General features: G+C 35.9%; 1 protein-coding gene across 1 annotated transcript; it reads left to right on the forward strand.

The window, feature by feature from the left end:
* Window positions 1-2,546: 2,546 nt before the first annotated feature.
* LOC123879215 (homeobox protein aristaless-like) lies at window positions 2,547-20,622 on the forward strand. Its single transcript, XM_045926865.1, has 7 exons — window positions 2,547-2,698; window positions 2,843-2,849; window positions 14,438-14,679; window positions 15,007-15,052; window positions 18,621-18,811; window positions 19,510-19,916; window positions 20,408-20,622. The coding sequence occupies exons 3-6, from the start codon at window positions 14,477-14,479 to the stop codon at window positions 19,853-19,855; spliced, it is 786 nt and encodes a 261-aa protein (XP_045782821.1). The 5' UTR covers window positions 2,547-2,698; window positions 2,843-2,849; window positions 14,438-14,476; the 3' UTR covers window positions 19,856-19,916; window positions 20,408-20,622.
* The last annotated feature ends 6,450 nt before the right edge of the window (window positions 20,623-27,072 follow it).

The following is a 27,072-nucleotide window of genomic DNA, read 5'->3' on the forward strand; positions in this document are numbered from 1 at the left end:
GTACCATTGCATTTTCTATACTAATATTATAAAGTTCCTCTTTGTATTTTTGTATTTTTGTATGTTTGTATTGAATAGGCTCAAAAACTACTGGACCGATTTCAAAATTTCTTTTACCATTACTTAGAAGGATTCTTCCGAATCCGTATAGGCTATATTTTATCCCGGAAAATAGAAAAATAAATGTCCACCCGTGCGAAGCCGGGGCGGGTCGCTAGTTATTAATAAAATAAATATAGCACACGCAGTTTCATAAATACGAGCTTAATAGCTTGTCACTTAGTTCCCATGTGTACACTAAGCTTAAACGGTCAAAGTAAGTTTGTTATCGCCGGTTTATTATTCATGTGTTATTACTTGAGCAATTTGTGTCGTTTGTGTAATTACGCGGGAGGAAATCCTTGTTATTTTGTAATTTGTGTTCTAATGCGTCGCGCGGATTGTGTTTATCATTGTGTTCATTATTTACATTACGGGCGAGGACAATGTTTTAACACAATGTAATTCCCTGCAAATTGCGTATTCTGATTATTGCGCAATCGAGAATTGAGTTATATTTAATGGATTCAAAGTGTTCATAAATTTAGAGTGTTTATATAACATCTGCTTTTATTTATTTTGATTAAAATGTTGTACTTATCTATATCCATCTATACCTATGTAGGTTTGAAACATTATCCATGCATACGTCTTATGCATGGCTTAAACAAATTTCTGTGAAACATTGGCGAATAAATATATAGTACATCATGACTAAAGGTGCCCACGCACTTGAACTGCACTGCCGCGCCGCGCGGCAGTGACGTACGCGCGTCACGGCTGGAGAGCCACGCGCGCAGTTCCGCTGCAGTGCAGTTCGAGTGTGTGGGCACCTTAAACAGTCGTAAAACAATAAGCAGTGTCGAATTTTTATAAGTAGGTAGATACCTTCAGATTTGTAAAGTAAGCAGCAATTTACTTAACCAATAGGTATCGGTGAGGTGCAATGGGTGCAACAAATCATCGTAGAAATTACATTTTATACCTTCCTAGATAAGGAATTGTTGTCAAATCTAATAGGTACTTACTACTTACCTTCTTAGTGAGGTGTGTTGCTAGAATTTTAAGGTTAATGCGTTGAATCATTAGTTCGAGAGATTTAAGTAACAAAAATGAAGGAGTTAGCTCAAAAGTAGCATTAAATTCTGTAGCTAACACTCACCTAGCTATTATAACCTGCAAAAATTAAATAAGTAGTTAAACTGTGCAGTTGTAATTAGTATCTAATATATTAAAGCGATTAAAACTGTTGTAAGTAACAACTGAAAACCAAAGCTAGAATTTAAAGCAAATGTCATTCTAATAGTTTTAATTACATAGCGTGCACTAATAATTTCGAGTCAGATAGCAGTCATTACATTCACTGCAACAAAGCGGGTTTTATTATTTTGTACCTATTTGATTTCGAGATAAGTAGGTAGCTACCCATTTACATTAGCTATTATGATATGGCTTGTATTGACTATGATACGAACCCAATTACATAGATATCAACATTCAAAATTGACCAATAGCTTGGTATCTAGTACATATTAATTGCTGTCTAAAATGTATAAAACGAATTTATTGTGATTGCTGTACGTAGGTATACAATGGAAAAGTAAATTTAAAATATTTAATTTGAATGAATTACCTAGTTAGGTACTAAGTAGGTATTATGATTTTGAAAGACAGAAAATACCTATAACGTAGAAAATTAGCTAAGGCCTGCTCATGTAGGTGTTTAAATTCGATTTGGTTTTTCGCTAGTTGATAATAAAAATAAAAAATAAAAATAACTGTCAAAGAAGGCGATAAAGTTAACCTTCAACATAATCATCCTAAGTAGGTACCTACAACAAGAAAAATTCTGAGGGTCAACAATACGAATAAGCTTTTTAACCAGCAGATATTAAGTATGTTGATGCAACAGTCCTCGAAAAGATCCTTTTTAGAGATCATTGTACATCTTTAGAACTCAAACATTGATTTAAAAAAAAAATTAACAGCCAAAACGATAGGTACCTAAGGTAGATATATTTATGAGGGAATTTAAAAACGTGTAAATTATTTATTAAGGTTCATTAATCAGCTAATGAGTAATATAATCGCCATCGAAAGCACCAATATCTGCCAATCTATAAATCCAATCTGGATACGTGTTCGATATTCAAAAAATATGTGAACAACTTCCAAGAGATCAAATCACCCATTACTCCACAGCATACTTAATTAGGCCGCTAGTTGGCACCAGTTAGGCTTTTGACGCTGTGGATGAACGTTCCCGTACGCGTATATCGTGACTCGGGCCAGTAAAGTCAGTTTGTTGATAAAGTCAATTAGCGGTATCGAAGTAGGGACCCGTATCATCTGATCCGGGCCCACCCTCGCGCCTGTCGCCGTATCAAAGCGATGCCATTGGCTTGGCGTTCTGCTGGGGCGGAGCTTGGAACCGCTATATTTTTTATTATGCTTTTTTGATCGGTGCGTAGGTGATCACGGCCCGTCCGTTATTCTTTACCAGTCGATTGAAGGCGTCGGTGTGTTGTAGTTTATTACTGTTGTGTTCGTAATATAGCGTGTCAGTTGTGACGTTTGGTAGTAAATCGTTTCCTCTTAATTTGAAGTGTGACTTTAAGGACTTTGACGAATTTAGGAGTTCATTGCTGTTGAAGTTGTTTTAGGTAAGTTTAGATTTTCAATATTTACAAATTAGACATTCAAGTTTTGTTTTTAAGTTAATTTTAATAATTTTATTGTTTGATAATTTTTGATTTTTGAAAACTTTATTTTTGTACATTTTTGAATTAAATTTTACAAACCATCATTTGGTTGTAATAAGTAGGCTATATTTATTGAGAATATTTAAATACCTATTAATTTTATCACAATGTTATTTTCTCCTTAGTAAAAAAAATCTAGGTTTATCTTAATTTATCTACCTATATCTACCTACCTATATAATCTCTATACCTATATGATATCTAGATGTGATGTAGGTATAATTAATTAAAATAATATGATTAATTATACTATCAAATTAAAGTATTAATAATAATTATTCCCAATTCCCATATTATTATCTCGGTATAAAACATCCGGACGAAGAAAATAAGAACAAGACTTTCATTAGATAATTATTATTTACCGAATAATAATAATTATAGAATTAATTATTATCAAATTGTAACATAGCGCCCCCCCGTTGCGTCGCTAATTACTTAATACACTTTACAATTAATTATGTCTAGAGCATAACATAGAGCAACTGCACAATAGCCGATAGTCATTAATCAAAGTGCACAACAAGGTATTCTGACGGCACCCGTCATATTTTTCGACTCAAAAAGGCATAACGTTTGATATTTTTAAAAGCATTTGCATAATTAGGTGAATTTTATTGCTTTATTGAATTAGGGCCGATGTCAGGCTCAAAATTGAAACCAGCGGGGGTCCTTGTGTTGTTAATTTTGTTTATAGGTTGTATTATGGTCATCTTTGAATTTTATTCCCATATCTCAAACTCTATAAACGTCATTAGATACTGTATGGGAGGACAACAATGCTGCGTTTGTGTTATTGATCTCATTTTTATATTACTTTTATACAGCTTTTATAGGGCGCGGCGCGACATTGAGAACACCATTAATTCTATTTATAAACCTGTAAAACTTCTTATTGTCGTGGTTGGGAGATTTGATGTGGCATTTTTTCGAGTTATATTTCACTTTCATTAATTCGATTTTCTATTAGAATACCTCCTACTGTCATTTAAATCACACTTTATCTTTTTATTCGTTTAACATTACTTTTATATCTTTCGTTACTGTCGTTTAGTATAATTTGAAATATGAACTTATAGCGTATATAATATGTACCTACCTATTGTGGCATGTTTTTCGTAATTAAATGGAATTTTTGATGTAATCGTCTTCTTCGTCCTCGTTCAGATAGACGTCCACTGCTGGACATTGGTCTCTTGAAGAAACTTCTGTGCCGCTCGTATCTACCAGTTACCTCTGATTGGTATCCTCTATTTATTGTATCCATACCTATTGTTCGTACACTTCACGACAGAAACTTCTAAGAAGGCTTCAATGTCACTGGCAGGCGTCAAATATTAGTAAATTTGACGCTGTAGCTTTGAGGTAGCCCTAATTTCCTTTGATTTCACATCACCATAGCCTTCTTATTTAACATTTCTTCTTTTCTTCTTTCTTCTCTTAGGGCTATTTTCCGCACTTAAACTTTATACACGTCAACGTCTGTTGTGCGTTATATTTGGATGAAACCGAGAGTTTTTTTTAAAAAGCATATTAGCTATGTTAATCATGACAAATACTCCCCTTTCCCCTCCAATTAAGCGTAAAGCTTGTGCCAGGAGTGGGTACGACAATAGTGTAACGGTTGGGGTTTGAACCGTCGACCGTTCGGAATGCAGTCCGCTCCTCAACCGTTGAGCTATCGAGGCTTATCAAGAGTTTCTTCACTCTAGTTTACTCTGTAGTAGGTATATCAACATCATCACAGCGTTATAATTGTTCAGCTAGATATCTTCATTCAGTCATTAAGTTGCCTCACGTACTGGGCCAGTGTTCACTAAATTGAGTTCTCACATCACAATGCCTTCTCGAATGAGTGCTTCCAAATTTTTTACTAAAGGGTTGGCCGATCTCAATTCGATTAACATTGCCAGTTTTAATAGCCCCTCGGTCTGCCCTTGGTCGTTAATGAAGTTCGTTCCACGGGAGGTTTTTGTCCGAAGGTCAGAGATCTCTGTTCGCCAGTCTAGATAAAGCCCTCACCATGACTTGCGGATGCCTCCGAAACGCGAGCAGCATTGATTGTAATAGACTTAATTAGATCTTAATTAACATTCTGATTTTTCTCATTACACGCTACTCGAGCTACCAGCGGCGTGTGTAATAGGAAAGTCGATTCCACAAGATCATATCTTCGGTTTTTTTTTTGTAATCAGATATTTTTTGTTTCATTATTGTGGGTACGATGATGAAATTAGACTTAAACTGAGATTGATGGTAACGATTAGTGGTAATATAGAGCCTGATATTAGGGTAGGTATGTTTTTCGTTTTGATCGAATTATCTGATGTAATTATTGTTTTGGGGTTTGATCTTAGTAATTATGCAAATGTAGAATGGATATTTTGGTTAGGTACCTACCTACCTACTAGGTTTATAGTTTAATTACTCCTAGTCCGGAGTTCGATTCTAGCATACACCACTTCAACGGTGAAGGGTGAACGGTGAACCTGCATGCCTGACAGTTCTCAACGGTTTGTGAAGTCATCCAATCTGGATTTGGCCTGCACGGTTAACCAAAGGCCAAAAAATGGCCAAACCATTCTCATTCTGAGAGGAGACCCGTTCTCAGTACTGAGCCGGCATGTGTTGATGATGAGGTTAGAATTAGCTGCTTGCTACCTGTAATTTATTGTTATGTCACACTTTTTTCGGAGAAAATTCCTTTAGTTATTTTAACTATACATTTTATATTATTTTGCTTGTTATTGTCACAAACCAAAACGTAGTAAAAATCATTTCAATGTTAACTACATTCTCTATGCTCCATCACCAGCATTTTATCCCCGGTAATAAATAAAACATTCCTATACTTTTGCCAGGGAAATAGAAACTTTATGTGGGTGAGTTTGGGAGGTGCAGGTTATCAGGTAGCAGACAGACATCAGTCAAGGGTGACTCAGACACTTTCGACTGTTATCAGGTTTAGAGGTTATAATCCGGGACACATTAATACTTAAGCCTAATGGACAAAAACTCTAATCCACTGCCGGGAGGATAATATGGATTGCAAAATGGTTAGATTCCTATTCTTTCTATACTTAGTTATTTTGATTTGAATTAAGCGTGGTTACTTAAAATACTTAGCTTCGTAAGTATATTATATTCATAAAAATATTTTAAACTTCGAAGACGTTTTTTGAAGAAACAATTCAAAAGTATATTTTTTTGCTAAAACTATTTAAAAATTAGATAAGTATTAAAATAATTATTAGAAAATTATTTCTTTAAATACGTACCTACCTACTTGGTGAGGAAACCCACCTCCAAAAAAATCCATTCGGCCCATTAGGTTATACCTACTACGTTTCAATGGCGCTAATTCACTTTAAATTTGATAAACTTAAAAATAGTGCACTTGAATCACAATTTTTAGGTCTTTTCGTCTTAGTGATTGTGTATAACAGAATTAGCACCAGTAACTGAGTAACCATGACAAAATAATGTAACATAACACTTTCCATTTTAGCACCTAAGTAAAAGCAAATTACTGGGTTTTTATTCTGAGGCAAATTAGTAGTGTCTACAAGACAGGGCCACAGATTAGTGTAATGGGGCAAACAAAGCACAAAACCCAGAGGCGCCTGCCTTATCTACACTCATCCTATTATGTTTTAATCCAATACATCCTCTGTTGAGAAAAGATTTATGTACATATTGTATGTAAAAATTTTGCTTGGCACGCTTGGTGACAATCGAAAAGTAATTAGCAACTTATTTTTACGAGATTATTTCTTTTGTACTTCACTGATACTTACGTTTAATACAGGATGTATTAAAATACAGGTAGGTACTGCTTAGAAAAGTAAAAAAACGTACTCGTGACTAAAATAATAATCTCTTTTCGAAGATGCAACTTGAAGGTCAAAAAGAACAGTGACATTTTTGTCATCATTTAAAAGTGGTTTTAGATTTTTAACCCCCGACCCAAAAAACGGGGTGTTATAAGTTTGACGTGTGTATCTGTGTGTATGTGTGTGAAAGTGTCCAGGTTGAAATGGAGATGGGCAGGGCATGTGTGTAGGACTACAGACGAGCGATGGACTCGTTTGCTGCTGGAATGGAGGCCACGCACCGGAAGGAGGAACGTTGGAAGACAGCCCTCCCGTTGGTCAGACGAAATTACCAAGCTGGCGGGAAAGACTTGGAGGAGGCTCGCACAACACCGAGAGGAATGGCGTGCACGTGAGGAGGCCTATGTCCAACAATGGATTAACAAAGGCTAAGAAAGAAGAAGAAGAAGAGTGTATCTGTGTATCTGTCTGTGGCATCGTAGCTCCTAAACTAATGAACCGATTTTAATTTAGTTTTTTTTTGTTTGAAAGGTGGCTTGATCGAAAGTGTTCTTAGCTATAATCCAAGAAAATCGGTTCAGCCGTTTGAAAGTTGTCAACTCTTTTTTAGTTACTGTTACCTTCACTTGTCGGGGGTGTTATAAATTTTTAATTTAAACTTGTTTTTGTACTAAGTAGGTGCTACCCGCGTCTTCATATTCTGAGTGGATTTAGGATATTAGAAATCCCTCGGAACTCTTTAAATTTTCCTGGATAAAAAGTAGCATGTCCAAGTAATTAGCATTGTACTTTTGAGTTGTAATTGAAGGACAAATTAATATATTGTGTGAATCGATGTTATTAAAGTTTTCCCTTATAAAAAAAATTTGTAGCGTCAAAATCTAATAATTAAGATTTCCTTCAAAGAAGTTCTTTCGTTTTATATAAGGTAGGTAAGTACCAATACATGTTTTGATCCACTATTATCTACTTATACTAAGTTACTTGCGTAAAAAGAAATTGAAGTTAACTTTGTAGCTCTAAAGGCATGGCCACACGCAAAGCGCGTCAGCTACAAGCGACGGAAACTAAGTACACGACAGGGAGTTACGTTAGTATTCTAAGCATCACACAGACAGCGCGTACGCGTATACGGTTAGTAATATTATCTCCAAAAAATTTGAAAACATGTCCCACTGGGTGACAGCTAGCACGCGCGTCACAGTTTGAATACATCTACTATACAGTGTCTGTACGCAACAGGAGGCCTACCATTTTAATATTACCGGAGCTACGGTATATCGACCGCATTTACGTCTGATTGGCCGATACACTTTCGATAAAATGCATTGTTCCAGCAAAATATCATGAATCAACCAGTCGCAATAGCTGAGATTGTAGAAATGAGATGCAACTTTTCCGTAATTGACAAGTTGGTCCTTGGATTACAACTTCTAGCGGATGGATTGGATGAGTTACCGTCGCGCTTTGTGTGTGTATCAGACTTTAAATTTTCCTTAATGTGTTACGAGTGTCTAGTCTACAGTTGCAAGTATAGATGGTTATCTAGTATCTACAGACCTACAAAAACTGGCAGCCAGTTCTCGTCTAAGCTAGTTATTACCTAAGTAGGTATGTACTTAGAATGTACCTTTTTAAGGTTTTAAGTGGAATTAAATCTGAGTGTCAACGGTGATAAAATATACACTCATCGGTACTAGTCACGCTAGTACAACTAGTGGCTTATTTTCAAACGCTAATTTCTAGGCAATAAAATCAAATTTTTCAAACTTTTATGAGTTTGAAAGATGTGTACCTAATTGAGAGTAAATTTCAAGGAAACACTGGTCTCCAAAGAGTATTTCGATCCGTAACCACGCGTAGATAAAAGGAAGTTACTTATGCCCACGACTTCGTCCGCGTGGATTACACACATTTCAAACTCCTATTTTATTCTCTTAGAGGTTGGATTTTCAAAAATCCTTTCTTAGCGTATGTCTACGTCATAATAGCAATTTCAGCCCAGTAGTTTGAGCTGTGCGTTGATAGGTAAATCACTCAGTCAGTCAGTTAGCTTTTCTTTTTCTTCTTTTAGAGAGCAACCGCCGAGTTTCTTGCTGGTTCTTCTCGGTAGGAAAGGCATTCCGAACCAGTGGTAGATGCTTTTGACGATTCGAAAGAACTTGTAAAAGTCTAATTGAATAAAAACATTTTGAATTTGAATTTAATTTGAATTTTATATATAGGTAAATTTATGTAGCCAGTGTACGATCAGCCTTATAGGTACGCATTGGCGCATAAAATGAAGCCGATGTTCACCAATATTTATTGCGGGCGAATTAATTGAAACAGCCGCCGTAACCGACGTTAGCCTATTAATTGAATAATAAATTAATGAGAAAATACTAACCTACGCGTTAATACAATACTATCTTAGGAAAGAATATGTTAATACCTTTGACTAAAGGAAAAAGAGAGGCGGTAAATAGAAGCACCAAAATATGAGCCCAGGTCAAAAAAACGACTTCAGTATTAGGAGTTAACACAATGTATGAATGTCGTATTAGGCATCAGTTTTCCCTTTCATTTTTAATATGGGTACCTTGAAGTCAAGAGTGAATAGGCAACTTCTAGGCAAGCGCGCTTCATCTTAGGATGCATTATCACTTACTAGCAGGTCTGATTGCAGCCAAACGCAATGCTGTAAATTTAAAAATAGAATAGAATAGAATAGATTTTTATTCAAATAAACTTTTACAAGTGCTTTTGAATCATCAAATAATTTACCACTGGTTCGGAATGCCGTTCCTATATATAAAAAATAGATCTATATTATGACGACAATAAGAACCTAGTCAAGAATATTCTTGTTTGTCAGAAACGACCACACAATTTTTTTTAAATAACTCGGCCGTAAATCTGTTCCGGTTTTTCAGTCTATCTTTTCTTTTAGTCTTCTAGCAATAAGCAATTAGTAAGGCTTTCCATGTCATGTGGGCTTTGTAACAATACGTATCTACTTAAGTACGTTCTACTTTTTACCTAATCCATACGCATACGGCACAAAAAAATATGTTTTGAACTAAATAAGGTTATTAACCCCCGACCCAAAAAGAGGGGTGTTATAAGTTTGACGTGTGTATCTGTGTGTCTGTGTATCTGTGTATCTGTGTATCTGTCTGTGGCATCGTAGCGCCTAAACGAATGAACCGATTTTAATTTAGTTTTTTTTGTTTGAAAGGTGGCTTGATCGAGAGTGTTCTTAGCTATAATCTAAAAAAATTGGTTCAGCCGTTTAAGAGTTATCAGCTCTTTTCTAGTTTTCTTGTAGAAAAGAAGGTTAGATAACCGTTAGGTTCATAATATTATGTCAATAGACAAATGTCAAGCTGTCAAGATGGACGTTGCCTAAATACATAATTATTTATTTGAAAATGATGTTTTGGAAAACTCAAATACTTTGGATCGTCGGGGGTGTTATAAATTTTTAATTTACACTTGTTTTCATCCACAATATTATCAAGGTACTTACTATGTATTGATGACAATTATTATTGCTAACTCAAAATCAGTTCGGTAAGTTTTTAAAATTAGAACGATTCATTTTTGAAATAGGTTAATACTTAAAGCTGTGCCTGTAAACTACCTGGTCTCAAATTTTTTGAATTAGAAAGAGAATATTTTATATTAAGTTAAGTTATTAAGAATATTAAGTTTTAGAATGTACAGGTAAAGCCCTTTCATATGATACCCCACTTGGTATAGTTATCTTACTTGGAAAATTTAAACACATTTTAATATTTTTTTAATGATGTAACCACAAATTCGCGGTTTTCAGATTTATTCCTGTACTTGTGCTATAAGACCTACCTAGTTCTAGGTCAACGGGAAGTACCCTAGGTAGGATAGGTTTCTTGACTGACGCGACGGTCAGACATTTTCCTTTTGAGATAAGTACGGAACCCTAAAAAAGTGCTCAGCCATGTATAAGTCCATTAACCGTTCAAATTATTTATACACAGCTTAAAAACGAATTTGTTACTTCTGTTTAGTTTTTGTCCTCAATACACTTTTTCTATGCAGCCATAATAATTGATTTCGAGAAATGAAAGTTTTCTAAAGTAACAGAGCGGTTCATTAGAATATCTACTGCTCCCTAATATTGTTCGCGCCAGGTCGAGATGGCAATCGGGGTCTTATGCACTCTCGCAGGTCACCCGCGCTTTCCCACACCGGGGATGTGTCGTCATCAATCCGATTGCCATGCCGTCCTGTCGTGAACTATAGGTACAAGTTTTTCATAGTTTTCATCGAAATGTAGTTGCTGGACGAAACTATAAGGGTTCCTTCTTTTAGTACGGAACTCTAAAAAATTATCAATGCCAAAGTATTCCAGTATCCAACGAAACCACTCGACCGTCTCTTTCCAATGCCTGATTGCTTTATTTAATTTAATCATTTTTTTCGAATCGATCAGTTTTTTGTGATTAGGAAATATTTATATAACACTTGTAGACAGTCAATTAAAATTAAAATCGTGTTTACCAAGGTGTTTACTTAGTCAATTGCATAACTGTAACTTTAATAGTTTGAACTGGCCTTATAAAAAAAAGATTCCGACGAATTGAGAACCTTCTCCTTTTTGGAAGTCGGTTAATAAGTCTTTTTTAATACTATAAGTAGGTATATCTAACAGCCTTATTACAAAAAACTTTTAACTTTTTACCCAGGTATTTCTTAATTTTTAACCGAAGACCTAAATAACAATTCTCATGGATAAAACTTGAAAAATTACAGATTTTCATACAAACTTTCACACCATAATATAAAGTTCACTTAGGGGTGGACTTTCCAAAACTCCTTTGTTAGTTAATGCTCACGTAAGTATAAATAAAAATAGGTAAAATAAAAATGTTTTTTAATTCAATTAAACTTTTACATAATATAGCGGTTTGGGCTATGCGTTGGTAGGATTAGTCAGTTAGGACAAGTCTTTTTTTTAAAGTATATACTTATATAGATTTATGTGTACTGTATTTAAGCAATTAACTAAATATATCACTTGCTCTATGGTGAAGAAAAACATCGAGAGGAAACCTGTATACCTGAGAGCTCTCCATAATGTTCTCAAAGGTGTGTGAAGTCTTGGCCAACTATGGCCAAAACCCATTCTGAGTGCTCCGTAGTGAGCCGGCGATGGGTTGATTATGATGTACAGTTTGCGGTAGTGTCGTCACCGGCGCGTGCGGCAGATGCGGCGGCAGGTGATCACCGCGTCACGCTTCATAGCTTTACATTATCTGGACTCGTAATTTGTCGGGAAAAAAGCTGTTAAGAAATGCTACTATAGATTCTTAGAGACAAACGGTTTTATTTTATGTACCTATACAATATACATATTTTGTATTTTAATTTATTTAATCAATTTATAATGCATCCGAACTAACAAAGGGAAATAAATTCCATCATGTATTTTGATTTAATTATATTTTCTATGTATTTTGAAGGACTTAGTTATTTACTGTAAGAATGCATCAATAACTAAGCAAAGTATTTTCCGTGCAAACCATCATTAATTTTCGAGTGACAGTTGACAGATAAAAGACAACATGGCTTTTCCATTGTTAGTTCAGACACATTATACCTATGTTGTTATCGCCACAATGACTAGATAGACATGGCCGTATTTGGATTAGAGATAGCTTATACCCTAAAAAAGCACAAACGCAATTTTTTTATCCCTGAAAATCTAAGTGTTCCCACTGGATTTCCAAAAACCTAAGTATACGCGGATGAAGAGTAAAAGAATATATGCGGATGAAGTCGCGGCCATCATCTATTTGCGCCGTAAAGATTTTGTCTGTTCATTTATTTTGAAATACGGAACCCTAGAAATGAATCATCGACAATAGAACTAACAGACTTCACTGTCTAGTAACAGTCGATTAATTACCAATTAGAAATGAACTGAATTTCTCCGAATCCATCCGAGTGAGCCGCTACGAAAGAAGTAGGCATTGTAATGTGATAAATGCACCATTAAATTGGCTCAAATGTAATTAACACTCAGGTAATTAGATCTCCGTCGCAGTTCAGTTAATCGCGAAGATTTTGAGATTCATAACTGCAATTTGTTAGAATTTGAACGTTTGCAAAACTCGCTATAAGTAGGTACCTACCTACTGCCGTCCTTTAGGCTTTAAGTAAAAAGCCGAAATGCAAAAAAATTTTTTGGGCTATCGACCAAAAACGTTTAGGTACACAGGCTGATTCCTAACTTTGTGGCAGTTGCATTATAGCGATCTACAAAACGGACTATACCAATTAGTATATTATTATACCTACTAACAATTAAAATTTACTTCGTTCACTCTCCTTTCCGTACAACCAATGTTTAGGAAGATAGCTTGCATCTCAGAGACGAACATAGGTTACTTTTCATCCCGGAATATCAGAGATTTCCTACGGGATTTTAAGTATACCTAAATCCAGAGGACGAAGCCTGTCAAATTACCTACATTTGCTTGAATCATTCGATTTTGATTTCACAATGTTAGATTGATATGCGTGTATGACGCGGTTATAAAATAGGGAGGGGTGAAAGAAAGCGGACGTGCATATTGCAATTTAGATGCGCCAATGCGATACAGGGTTTAATTGCGCCTGACGGGTTTAGGAGTAATTGTGTTTATTAATATCAACTGACAAACACACAATAACATTCTGATATAATGATCGATCGCTATCGTTCAAAGCATTGCGGGTTTCAATGAATGTTCAATTATATTTTACCAGTTGATATAATTTTTAGGGTTCCTGACCTCAAAGGGAAAAACGGAACACTTATAGGATCACTTTGTTGTCTGTCTGTCTGTCTCTCTGTCGGTCTGTCTGTCTGTCTATCTGTCTATCTGTCTGTCCGTCTGTCTCGTCTGCCAATAAAACCTAAAGGTACTTCCCGTTGACTTAGAATCATGAAATTTGGCAGGTAGGTAGGTCTTATAGTACCTACAAGTAAAGGAAAAAATCCAAAAACCGTGAATATGTGGTTACAACACAGGAAAAAAAATTTAAATGTGTTTCAATTTTCAAATTAAGATAACTACCTATACCAAGTGAGGTATAAAAATATGAAAGGGCTTTACCTGTACATTCTAAAACAGATTTTATTTTTTGATTTATACCAGAAATACCAGAGTACGAAACCCTCGGTGCGCGAGTCTGACTCGCACTTAGCCGGTTTTTAGTTTACTAAAGTGACCTTTTGTATTATGTGACTGTAATTATACAGCCGCGATGTATAGGTAGGAATAGGTGGTTCCAATACAAGAGGCCTAAATAACTGAACTTCATGCAACGAACTGAAATCTTTGTACCCATGCTTTTGTGTTTGTTCAAGGACATAGGTACAGCATAATACTAAGCTGGGACCTTTTTTTAGGCTTTGCCACATACTTATTGTGAGTTGTGACACAGTTTATTCCAGCGGTTCTACTCCTTGAGGCCTCTTTGTCTACATAACTACCCAAGTGGTATAGGCGCCGCGCCAGAATAACCTTTTTATTTGCGGGGAAATCCATCATGGATTATACCTACTGCGATATTATTAGTCATGTTATGATACTTTGTTTAAATAATAATACTACTGTCGTCTGTTTAATTACTCCAGGCAAAGTTTTAATAAATAGGTCAATCCTTACTCATTTATACCAGAAAATTCCCGCCTCTCTATCGAAAGTTAACTCTACGAAGACAAATTCATGCACAGACTCCACTCATAGATATTAGTAACCAGGCATTAACCTAAAAAATCTATTGTTGCAGGTACAAAAATCTATTACCCAACCCATATCCTCAAGCATAATGGGAGTATCAGAACCCAACTGTTCCTCAACACCAGATCTTCCTCCCCACGATCCTGAGCGTCCTGGCTCTGGCAGTGGGGTGGACGAGGAAGACATCCCCAGAAGGAAGCAAAGGCGGTATAGGACCACCTTCACTAGTTACCAACTTGACGAACTGGAAAAGGCTTTTGGGAGGACGCATTATCCTGATGTATTTACCAGGTTTGTAAAGAAATGATTGTACCTACCATACGGCCCTGTAGCATGCCGCAATGTCGCACCATGTTGCTTTGGAGTAAAAGAAGTTTTTTGGAAACCCATTTTTCAAGCTACTTATTTATACCATACTCTCATTGTGCTGAGATCATGACTGTGCAAATATAAAGTACTTCGGGAAAATTTGTGTTTTGATAAATTCTGAATCTTTGTCCAACTTTATTTATCATTTTTTTTTAAATTCTTAGCTGATTTCTTTTTCGTTGTAGTTTTTATTTCTATCAAAAAATATACTATTGATATTGATTTTAACAAACTAATATTTTGTTTTAGAGAGGAGCTCGCATTAAAAATCGGGCTCACAGAAGCAAGAATACAGGTGAGATATAATATACTACCTAATATTGTATATCTTATATAATCTATCTTTTTTGTTGACGGGTGAAAATCTTTTTATGATACCCGATCTCTTTAGGGACAGATCGGGTTATGTGGGGGGTTCCTGCCTAATATGAAAGTCGAGACATACTTACCTAATATCAATCAAGAAAGGTTTAATCAAGAAAGTCTGAGTAAAATTTAATGATGTTAATAACAAACAGGCTTTGTATGTAATTTTTGTGATGTGGAAAAAAGAGCTTTTGGGTGCTTCAGCAAAGCATGTTATTATGATTTCGAGTTTGTCATAAAAAAGATGTTTCAATCCAAACGGCTAAAGGATTTGCGACGTCGGTAACCAAGAATCAAAGGGGCTATATTAGTTTTTGTAGCACCCATAATGAACGGTAATTGAGCCGTCTTAACACAACCGCATATGCTCACGTAGGGCCATGTCATGGAGTTTTTTAATGGCCACTCCTTTATTAGCTGGCGTAATGATATTAATAATATTGCGCGACGGATGTATGTGCGGATGTCAAAAGGTGCCGGTGAACGCGCACCTCTTAATGATAAAGTTATTATAACTGAAAATTTTAATAGGATCCTTCATCCAATATGAGCGTACATTAGCGAGCCTTTGGTGCGGACTTTTTGTCTTACCGCCTTCCCACGGAATCTATATCCATATTCCATACATCCATACCTACTACGACGACGTAGGCTTATGGCACTTTAATGCCGACAATGGCAGTATCATCCTCACAGGTTTATATAAGTCTTTTCTTGAAAGGGTCCAGTTTAAGAAGTTAGTTCTAGTATCGACTATAACGCACAAACTAGTACTATGTAGTACTAGTAGTACTAGTAGTATGTTTGTCACCTTTTCATGGGCCAACAGTTAAATAGATTTTGGTGCATACATAGCTTACATCGTGAGGAAATCCGCATGCCTAAGGGTTCTCCATAATGGTATCAAAGATGTGTGAAATCTGCCAATCCTCACTGGGCTAGCGTGGCTGAGTTTGACCTTAACCCTTCGCATTCTGAAAGGAGACCCGTGCTCAGTAGTGGGCTGCAGATGGATTGATCATGATGACGATGATACACAGACAAATATTTTCCAACTACCTAGCTAATGCCCTCGACTTCGTCGAAAGAAAAGTAGTATATCACTCTCCAGGTCTTAAATTATACAAGCAAAAAATCGCGTCAATCCGTTGCTTCGTTGCGACGCGATTGAAGGACAAACCAGCAAACAAACACACTTTCGCATTTATAATATTATGGGTAGTGATATTTTATTATGTGTAGACTAAAGGTACGATGAGCAATCCCGCGGTCTCTGAGTCAGATTTAATTTTACGAGTACATTTATAATGTAGTAATTTTAAAATTCATTGCATTGATTACACCACTCGCGCAATTAAGGATCATTTCGTTGATTCCTATGTTATTATTTGTTATGTTAGTGTTATTGTCAGTATAAATTATAGTATAATTAATTCGATTGACAGGATGTTTGTCCGAGTGTCACTGATCATTATTTTAATGAAATCAAAAAAATATTTATTCTGGTAGATTTTTATTTGCAATGGCTTGAATTATGCATTAAGGTTAGCCCGTTGGAAATTAATTTGATTCTGATTCGGAATAAAGATTTTTGTGACCTAGCAGGGTTCTTATTTTAGACAAAATAATCTTAACTTTTGCTGTGCTTTTTTAAAAACAGTAATTACTTATGCAATTACTTACTAAATAAGTTTTAGTTATATTTTAACGTTTCAAACAAAAATCTTGCCTACTACTTACCTACTATCTACTTTGAAGTAAAGTCTCATTTAGTTTTTAGTTTGGTCCTATGTAGACTTATTTTTTGAAAAATTAGTTTTTGAAAATTCCCACAATTTTGGCAATAATTTAAAAAAAAACTTTTTGCAATCAACGGCTTTTTAGTTAAGACGGTAGAGATATTAGGTACATATATTGGCTGTTTTTTCCAGTGTTGGGCTAATTATGCCAGTATGTATGGTACTTACCTACTCTTGATAGGTACATTAATACAATAATAAACTGTTAACATTCCAGGGTAGAGTAAGCGATTAAAATCATTAGCACAAATACGTCAATCAATCAGTCCATATTCAAGCTTACACACTGTCAATTGAGGTCTCATTAAAACTAATGCGTATCTGTAGTTACCGCTGTACCAGGATCAAATAATTATTTATTCATGTATCTATCTAGTAATACAATGTATGGGTATATTATACAAAAGATTAGAACGGGCAAAAGTAGCAATGACTACCTTTTCGAAAATTCCAGACCAGAGACAATTTAGAAATTGTAAGAGCCTTTGCACACCACGTTTTTTAAACGCACCGTTGACGCGCGTTTGTAGCGATCAATCGGGATACGCACGCGAGTCAGACGCAGCCTGCAGACCTTTCCATACCTGTATAAATTCTAACACGCGATTGAATCGAACAGACAGCGCGTGTGTAGCGATACAAACGCGATGCTAACGCGCGTGTGTATCGACACAAACGACAACAAACCGCTCTGTAGGATAAAAGCGCGCCGTCGCGGTCGACGCACGTTTATAAAACGCGCGTCAACGGCGCGTTTAAAAAGCATGGTGTGCAAAGGCTCTTAATTTCCACATTGGCAGGGAGGTCGTCTAAACATGCCAGATAATATAGGTTGGGATTACATTAAATTGGTTAGTAAACATACCATATCCAATTTGGCTTTGGATGACAATCGGTGTATGAGGCGGGGGTACGCCCCGCCCCACACACCCGCACGTCACCTGCGCTATACCGCACCGGATTTGCGCGGGGCTGTGCGCGTGTGCTGGCCGTCCTCACCCGATTGCCATGTCGACCTGTCGCGTACTATAGGTAATTATTGTGACCTCCTGTCGTGCTGCGTCATTTGTGACAGCAGCACGACAGGAGGTCATAATTTATTACAAGAAGTGACTCGGAAGCAACGGACTCCAGACCTATTTACGTATTCTGCTTCCGAGTTCCGAGTGTGATGCGTTTCATAACCAAGACACTTGAGGTCGTGTGTCGAAGCCAAGTTCGAACAAGAATCTTATAAGAACGGCGACAGACGGCCAGTGTTAATTATTACAAGAAGTGACTCGGAAACAACGCACTCCAGACCTATTTACATATTCTGCTTCCGAGTTCCGAGTGTGATGCGTTTCATATATATATCTACGTAGTTCCTTATATTACAAACTGCCACGATAGTCTGGTAGTTAGCATGTTCGACCGCAGCTGACGAGGTCCTGAGTTTGATTTCCGGTCGGGCCAAAAATATACGGTATATTTCCGTTAGGCCGGAGTCAGGAACTTGGCCGTGCCTCATACGGTAAAGCCGTTGGTTCTTTCATCTGTGCCTGATCTCTCTCCGATCGTGTCGGATTTCCTTCTCATCTAGATATGAGAGTGAGGAAAGCGAAAATTATGGAAAATTCTCAGGCACGCAGGTTTCCTCACGATATTTTCCTTCTTATCCGTAAAACTTTATTGAATGATAACTTCCTTGTCTATCAGGTATGGTTCCAAAACCGGCGAGCGAAGTGGCGTAAGCAAGAAAAGGTGGGGCCACACGCGCATCCGTACAGCGGGTACTTGAGCAGCGGTCAGCCATTACCGACGACCAATATGCCTGTTCCGCCGCATTCATTGAGCCAGCTAGGCTTCGGACTGAGGAAGCCATTCGACACCGCTTTAGCCTCTTTCAGGTATGTAGCATTCCTGTTAAAAAGAAAAAAATGAGTGCGAAAAATCTTTAAAGCCGTTCTAGGCAATCTTCTTTGAGTCCAAGTGAAATCACAGGCAAAGGCTAACTGAATGTTTTATCTGAATAAAAAATGATTACTTCAAGATTACAATGGTGTTAGTTGTGATTATTACATGTATCATAAAAAGTCATAATAAAAACTAATGAATCATTTAATTTGAATATTTATTACGGAATTACCATATTATATGTATAATTATTATTATTGAATTGTTTTATTGTACCTATTCACAAAGGTAAATAGGTATTTTTAATATATAACTTCTCATATAATATGTAATTAATTATATGTATTTCTATTGTAATAATACTTGTATATTGATGATACATAAATTACTAATCATACTAATATTATGAAAAGGTAAAGTTTGTTTGTAGGGGTAGCTAATTTCTAGTACTAGTAAACCGATTTTGAAAATTCTTTCACCAGTAGAAAGCTAAATTATTCCTGATTAACTTATGCTATATTTAATTTTTAAAAAAATAGAAATCCCTGCGAAAATTGTGATGAGATACCCGTGTGAAGCCGGAGCGGGTCGCTAGTACATGATAATATTTTAAAGCCTTGTCAAATATCCATATGTTTGACTTGTGTAAATAATACTTATTGTTTTAAAGTTATATTTATTTTCTAAACAGGTACGCCAACTCACCATTATTCGGAGCGCAGTACCTTCCATCGCTCTCTCGCCCGCCACTTTTCGGGGCCCCACTATACGCTACATCGCCCGCTCACTTCCACTCTCTGTTCGCCAACCTACCCATGCCCGAACTACCTCGTTATTCACCCGAACATTCCCGACTGTCGCCCGAAGTCACCCGATCGCCAGCCCCGTCGATTTCCCCCCCAATATCACCAGGGAGTGAAACTCTACCACCATCGGAGGATGTCAGGAGTTCTAGTATAGCAGCGTTGAGACTCGCGGCGAGGGAACATGAACTTAGATTAGAGTTGTTGCGACAAAGAGCAGATTTAATTTGCTGATGATTTGGATAAATGTACATGTTATTTTAAAGGTAGTTTTAAGAAATCTTTTATTCCATTTTTAACTGACTTCAAAAAAGGAGGAGGTTCTCAATTCGTCGGTATCTTTTTTTTATGTATGTTCCCCGATTACTCAAAGACGCCTGGAGCGATTTGGATTTTTTTTTTGTTTGAAAGGGTATACTTCGCAGATGGTCTCGTATAAAATTGATGAAGATCTGATGATCTTCGGAGATGGAGAACAGAACTCCTCAATGGATAAGAGCAAATTGCTCGCGATCAGTGTAATAGCTTGGTAAACAGTAGGGTTTTAACTGGGCATAGCATATTATAGTACAGTGGGGCCATTAAAAATTGTAAAATAAAAAAATTTCAAAAGAAAATTAAAGCCGACTTCAAAAACCACAAGCATTAAAAAGTATAAATTAATTTTTGTTTCTACACGTGTAATGTATGTATGAAGTCGGGCGAGCTTCACACTTGGATTTCTAGTTTCTTTTATTATGCTCGCTCGACTTCATACATACATTACACGTGTAGAAACAAAAATTATTATTATAAATTATTTTCCATTGTTTTTGATTTGTTAAGCTTTTGAGAATTTTATGCGTTTTAGCAAGACTTCCATAAGTAACCATTTTGTATTTCCGTTTTCTTCATATTAGCTGTTTATGCGTAATTTATTTTCTTTTGCTTATTCTCTAGCTAAAACTCTTGCTAAGTTTGTAATTTTAGATAATTACCTTCAGGTATATTTTGTTTTACGAATGCCCCCTATAAAATCTTTTATTTTTGTAATACAGTAAAAGTACTTAAAAATAATGTATTCAGTTTAACAGGGCTCTCTCCGTCACTCGTTTCTTACAATCGGAGTTCCAATTTCATTTGAATATTAAGCAACCAAAGTCCATGAAATTTTGCAGACATATTCTTTTTTTTTTCTTTAAATCTGGCTTTACTCTGATTAGCCAATGTCAAGTTTGTGATATTTTCAAGTTATTCAATTTATACAAGTATGGACTCCGTCTGCGCCGGCGCCCGCAGACATACGCGCGGCGCCCCTTTAGAGCGCTTCCCAGTCAGTTCCACCACCAAAAAACACCAACTAACACAAAAACCAGCCACTCTTAACAAAAAAAAAACACTCCAAACAAGCACAGCACGCGCGCCAGCAAACGCCATCACAGACGAAGTCCAGACATATTCTAGAAACTAATATCTGTGTCTGTGGTGTTTTAGATTTTTCTAAAAATATGTAGTTTTATAATTACAGGGGCTCAAAGATTTGTATGAAAATTTTTAAGACCGCGTAACTTTGAAACCGAATATTTTAACAGAAATCTGGAAAACCACAGACATAGATATTAGTTTCTAGAATATGTCTGCAAAATTTCATGGACTTTGGTTGCTTAATTTTCAAATGAAATTGGAACTACGATTGTATGAAACGAGTGACGGAGAGAGCCCTCTTAATACCTAATATCCGCATAATAACGTACAAAAACGCTGTAGTCTGTTCAAATAACACTTTTGTATTATTTATAATTTTAATTAATTAGTTTTAGTGAAGGGAAGACTTATACAATACCTACATATTATATTTATAAGTTCTTTAGCTATTTTATAATAAATTATTATTCATGTTCATAATAATTATTCTTTCAATGATTCCTATATATTGTGTTAATACATGACTTGTTTAATTTATGTTCTTAGTTAATTACGGCCGTGTCTATTGTTTGTAAATGTAAAATCATTAACGCAAATTCCGTCCAATGTGAAATGTAATATAAGTGGTTTATAAATAAAATAATTATTAATATAATTAATCTTTTCTTTATATTCAAATTAATATTATTCAAGCATACCTAATTAATGTTAAACAAAACCTGGTAAGTGATAATGCGTCTAGGTGGTCGGCATTTGCCAGTAGGGTGGTAACTAGCCACAGACGAAGCCTCCCAACAGACCAGACCAGAGACAATTTAGAAAACCCACTAAGTAATATTATAAAGGCTAAAGTTTGTGTGTATGTTTGTTACTCTTTCACGCAAAAACTACAGGACGGATTTGGCTGAGAATGTAGATAGATTAGGTATAACCTGGATTAATACATATGCTACTTTTTATCCCGGAAAGTTAAAGAGTTCCTACGAGATTTGAAAAAAAACTATGTTCATGTGAACGAAGCCACGAGTATTAGTTAAGTATAAATTCCCTGCCGTAAATTGAAATTGGGACCTCCTACTTATAAGACCAGAGCGCTCAAACTACGAGAGAAAGGTCGTAGAAACTAGTAAAGAGCATTTACCCTAAGGTACAATGATTCACAAAGGTCCCATTGAGTCATTGGAATCATCACCGCATGGCCTCAAGGCCGGGTGAAGGGATCTCTACGTGCAGCAATTATAATGGCCTGACCTAGCTCACCTGGACCTGTTGCGCCTTGCGGTCGGCTAGGATGCGTTGTAATTTGCCTGAATAAGCTCATTATTCAATTACACGATAGTTCACGTTGAAATGCTGGTTTTGCATCATAATTTTATTTATTTGAATTAGGCAAATAATACTTATCGGGGAAGAATAGCTAGGTATCTATCGTCGACTGATTTGTATTGAAATAAATGATGAAATTTAACTCCTTAGTTCTCTACTTAGTTAAAGGTTTGCTTTATTTAGATCAGCCACGTCAAACACACGGCCCGCAGGCCACATGCGGGATGCGGCTCATATTTTATTACGATAGCATTTTCGTGCGACCCGAATGAATTTTGACAAGTGTAAATTAAAAAACTTATAACATCCCCGACAAGTGAAGGTTACAGTAACTAGAATAGAGCTTATAACTTTCAAACGGCTGAACCGATTTTCTTGGATTATAGCTAAGAACACTCTCGATCAAGCCACCTTTCAAACAAAAAAAAAAACTAAATAAAAATCGGTTCGTTAGTTTAGGAGCTACGATGGCACAGACAGATTCACAGATACACACGTCAAACTTATAAAACCCCTCTTTTTGGGTCGGGGGTCAAAAACAGCCGCACTTGACCGATGTTTTTAAATAGCTTTAACATTATTATAATAATTTTTCGCATTAATTTTTGAACAAATAATCTATGACGTTCAGAGAGCACAAAAAGTGTACTTATGTATTAGTATGCTCTTGCCCTTGACCTTGCATGATATTCTTATGATGGAAAGGCTTGGAAAAAAGTTGAGAAAAGGTTGAGAATCGCTGTCTATGTAATTTCAATGAACACTTACGTAAACTAATGAACAGTTTCACAAGAAATATCTTTTTTACAATTAAATTGTTCGCGCGCAAATGATATTATTGTTTATCTTTTTTAACAAAGTAATTTTTTTATCATTTCAAATCTACATACTTATTATGCTTTTTATATGATTCTTACATCATTTTTTATGCTACATCATTCTTAAAAAACCACAAACAAAACAAATGTGTTTTTGTTCCTATTTATTATTTTAATGTTTCAGCAATTAATTTTTATGATTATTCACAACTCAGAAGAAAGAAAATTATGTTAACTTGGATTGATCAGACGATAGGTAGGTAGATGATAATAAATGATGTTTCAAAATAACGTACTAGACAAAACCCTAAACGTTGGCATCCGTGTTTCTTGCCACGTACCTAGCACCCAAACACCTTCAAGGCAAGAGTGAATAGGCATCTTCTAGGCAAGCGCACTCTAACCTAGCTGTGGCCTCGACTTTGTCCGTGTGAATTTTGTTTTTTCTAAAACTCTTTCCAGGATAAAAAGTAGCATATTATGTCCCTCTCCAGGCTTTTCAATAGGTATATGAATATCCATGCAAAAAATATATATGTACTTCAATCCGTTACTTCGTTGCGGCGTGATTGAAAGACAAGCAAACAAACACACTTCCGCATATATAATATGGGTAGTGATCATTGTCATCAAGCGGAAGCCCATTGCAATAAAAAAATACAACAGCTGAATGATATTATGCTCAAATGTAACAGCGTGCTAGCAGCATAATATTACGGACCAGCCTTTACGAGATCTATTTGGTTGTACAAAGAAAGTAAGTACATATAGGTAAGTCGCCGTCATTGCGTCAGCGAGAATGCATGTGTGCCCGCGCATTGGTTCTACAATCATTCTTTCTTCGTGTGCTTTATGGAAGGATAGTACCTAATCTTTAACTTGAGCAATAAATATATTGAATGAATGAATGAATAAATAAATAAATATACTTACCTACTTTTATTGCACACTACAAAATTAGTACAGAAAAACACATACAAAGCACAACAAAATCACACTAATATTATAAAGGCGAAAGTTTGTATGTGTGTGTGTGTGTGTATGTTTGTTACTCCTTCACACAAAAACTACTGGACGGATTTGGCTGAAATTTGGAATGGAGATAGGTAATATCCTGGATTAGAAAATAGGCTACTTTTTATCCCGGAAAATCAAAGAGTTCCCACGGGATTTCAATAAACCTATATCCACGCGGGCGAAGTCGTGGGCATCGGCTAATATAAAATATATTTGTGCTTATTTGTAGGTATGGCCTGCATTACTTCATTGTCTACTTTTCCGCTGAAACTTGATGAAATGGACGCATTATAATTGGAAAGATTACATCTCCCTGTCGCACTCCCCGTTGCATTTGAATTGTAGTCTGATCCTTTAAATATACCTACTGAGTACGAACTGACATGGTGGCGTTTTCGTACAAACACTCGATCCGGCATTTCTGCTGTGACCCAAGTTTCCACAAAATCAAAGGGTTTCTCATAGTCCACATACACTAAGCAAAGCCGGCTAACTTACTACTTATTCAATCTTCTGTAGGTGCAGTGCGCGCAAAACAAATAGTCAAAGAATGACTGAGCATTTTTAACCCCCGACCCAAAAAGAGGGATGTTTTAAGTTTGACGTGTGTATCTGTCTGTGGTATCGTAGCTCCTAAACTAATGAACCGATTTTAATTTAGTTTTTTTTGTTTGAAAGGTGGCTTGATCGACAGTGTTCTTAGCTATAATCCAAGAAAATCGGTTCAGCCGTTTGAAAGTTATCAGCTCTTTTTTAGTTACTGTAACCTTCACTTGTCGGGGATGTTATAAATTATAACTGCGTGCGTGTAAGCGTGTGGTCCACATCATAGAGTAGGATGTATATAGGCCACATTGCCCACTGAAGCCTGTTGGGAATCTGGCTTGTTTCGTCTCAAACAATAATTCTTTTAGTACCTACCTAGGTACTTAAAAATATGGTCAGATAAATTATTATTTATTATTAGTCAAGACATATTGGTATGTGTGTAGAGAACATAGTAAAAGTAAACAGGAAATTTGGATTCGTTAATCGATACAATTTCCCATAGCCGGCCATATGTTACCATTAGTGATAACGAGACGTTTATGGCCCGACCTGATGAACACCATCGGTAAATACTAAATAGGAGTGGATTAGCTGTTTACTTGATGATTTTTTATGTGGTGTCTCTCTTTTTTGTGATTGGAGCTATAATTATTATATTAATCGTAAGGAAATCATGAAATATATGATATAAAATTAAATATACAATGGGTACAGATATATTTTGGCTACACTATAATAAAACGTTTATTAACACCTACCTACACTTTGTTATATTTAAAATTACTACACTTAATACCAATGAAATAAAAATTACAAAATTAGTTAATTAAAGTTAAATGACACGAGAAATAATATTTAAAAAATCTCCTGAAACTCCTTTTTTCATTTTACAGGAGGAGAAAATAAGCAAGAAGATTTTAATTTTATAAAGAACTACTAAGTTCATTATAACGATAGCTTATTAAGGTCTTAATCTATAAATAATACAAAAATAAACAAAAAACCCGCTGCAGGATACGTAGTAATCACCTTTTTTGAAATTTAACTGTATCTATAGGGAATCGATTAATTCCTATAAATGTTAATTTGGTCGTCAAACGGCCGGCCGCTCGTTTAGCTAATCAATGTATAGCATTATATAAACATTCCGTCCGAGTAAATTATTTCATATTTAATTGGCATAGAGTTATGGCCTCATAGCTGTTTTGTATTAGTTTTCCATAGTTATAGGTAGAGTTTTGTGCAGCCTTATTAAGGCAGTCGTCCCACCGCCGACGAGGAAGCGACTAAGAAGTTAGTATAGCGCTCTCTGTTACGTAATTTTATAGTTATGAAAGAGACAAAAATCTCAGTGGGTGTAACTATTTTGAGTCACCAACCAATCACAAACATGTTTTCAACATTCACTTCTAGTTGATCGCCAACTCGTTTCTAATTTATAGCTCAACTCGTTTCTAGCTAATCGTCGGCGGTCGGACAACTGCCTAAAACCTCACAACAGTACCATAGCCATCGAAAATCCATGAAAGTCGATGGCGAGTTATTTCAAAAATTATATTTAATAATAAACATCGAAATTTTATTAATATTTATTTGACAAATAATTACACGGGTCCTTTGTGATGATAATGGCGGTGATCAAACATTTTATGAGGTACAAACCAGGGTTGTCGCTGTTCTTAATTTCCTAAGATTTATCTTTTTCTTTTTTATTTTAAAGATAAGTACCTTATTTTTCCAAGATCAAAAAATAGAAGTTCAATAAATATCAAGTTTACTTCAAAAAATATCAATATTTGATTCTAAAAAGCAAAACCGACAGAATAATACATATATCACGATCATCATTGTCATTAGGCTGAGAACATCCTCAGTTGGATTAAGTATGCCTTCCATAATGAGCGCTACCACACGCACAGCAGCCATTTCTCAGCATCCCTCATTAGCTGTTGACAACCCTAGCCTCAACGGATTGTAAGGCATTTAGTGATGGGCCTGACCTATGCCATGCCGGTTTTACGATCTGACATAATTAGAAACAGTATAATATTTACTTGTAATAAAGGCTTAATGAGAAAAAAACGTTACCTCGCTCATTTGAGACGATATCCGACGTTGCTTTTCAATAAGTATTACCGATTTTATCGTTATTACTTTACGGTATACTATTCGAGAAGTGAACTCTCCTGTGTGCTTTAAATCGATAAGTCTCATACAATGTTAAGTAGATGTTGAGATTAATTTGTAACGTAAGCCGCAACTAACAGATAGGCCTATTTAAAATACAGTGAAATATTATTATTATTTATGTCAAACAAGCTGTAAAACTTCCAAATC

This window comes from Maniola jurtina, chromosome 1 (genome assembly GCF_905333055.1).
Source record: "Maniola jurtina chromosome 1, ilManJurt1.1, whole genome shotgun sequence".
NCBI classification, from domain to species: domain Eukaryota; kingdom Metazoa; phylum Arthropoda; class Insecta; order Lepidoptera; family Nymphalidae; genus Maniola; species Maniola jurtina.

What these genes read in the sequence shown, in the direction of transcription:
- LOC123879215 (XM_045926865.1), top strand. Translation starts at nt 14,477, where the DNA reads ATGGGAGTATCAGAACCCAACTGTTCCTCAACACCAGATCTTCCTCCC. An exon ending in TATCCTGATGTATTTACCAG is followed by an intron (nt 14,680 to 15,006) that starts GTTTGTAAAGAA and finishes ATTTTGTTTTAG; the next exon opens with AGAGGAGCTCGCATTAAAAA. An exon ending in TCACAGAAGCAAGAATACAG is followed by an intron (nt 15,053 to 18,620) that starts GTGAGATATAAT and finishes CTTGTCTATCAG; the next exon opens with GTATGGTTCCAAAACCGGCG.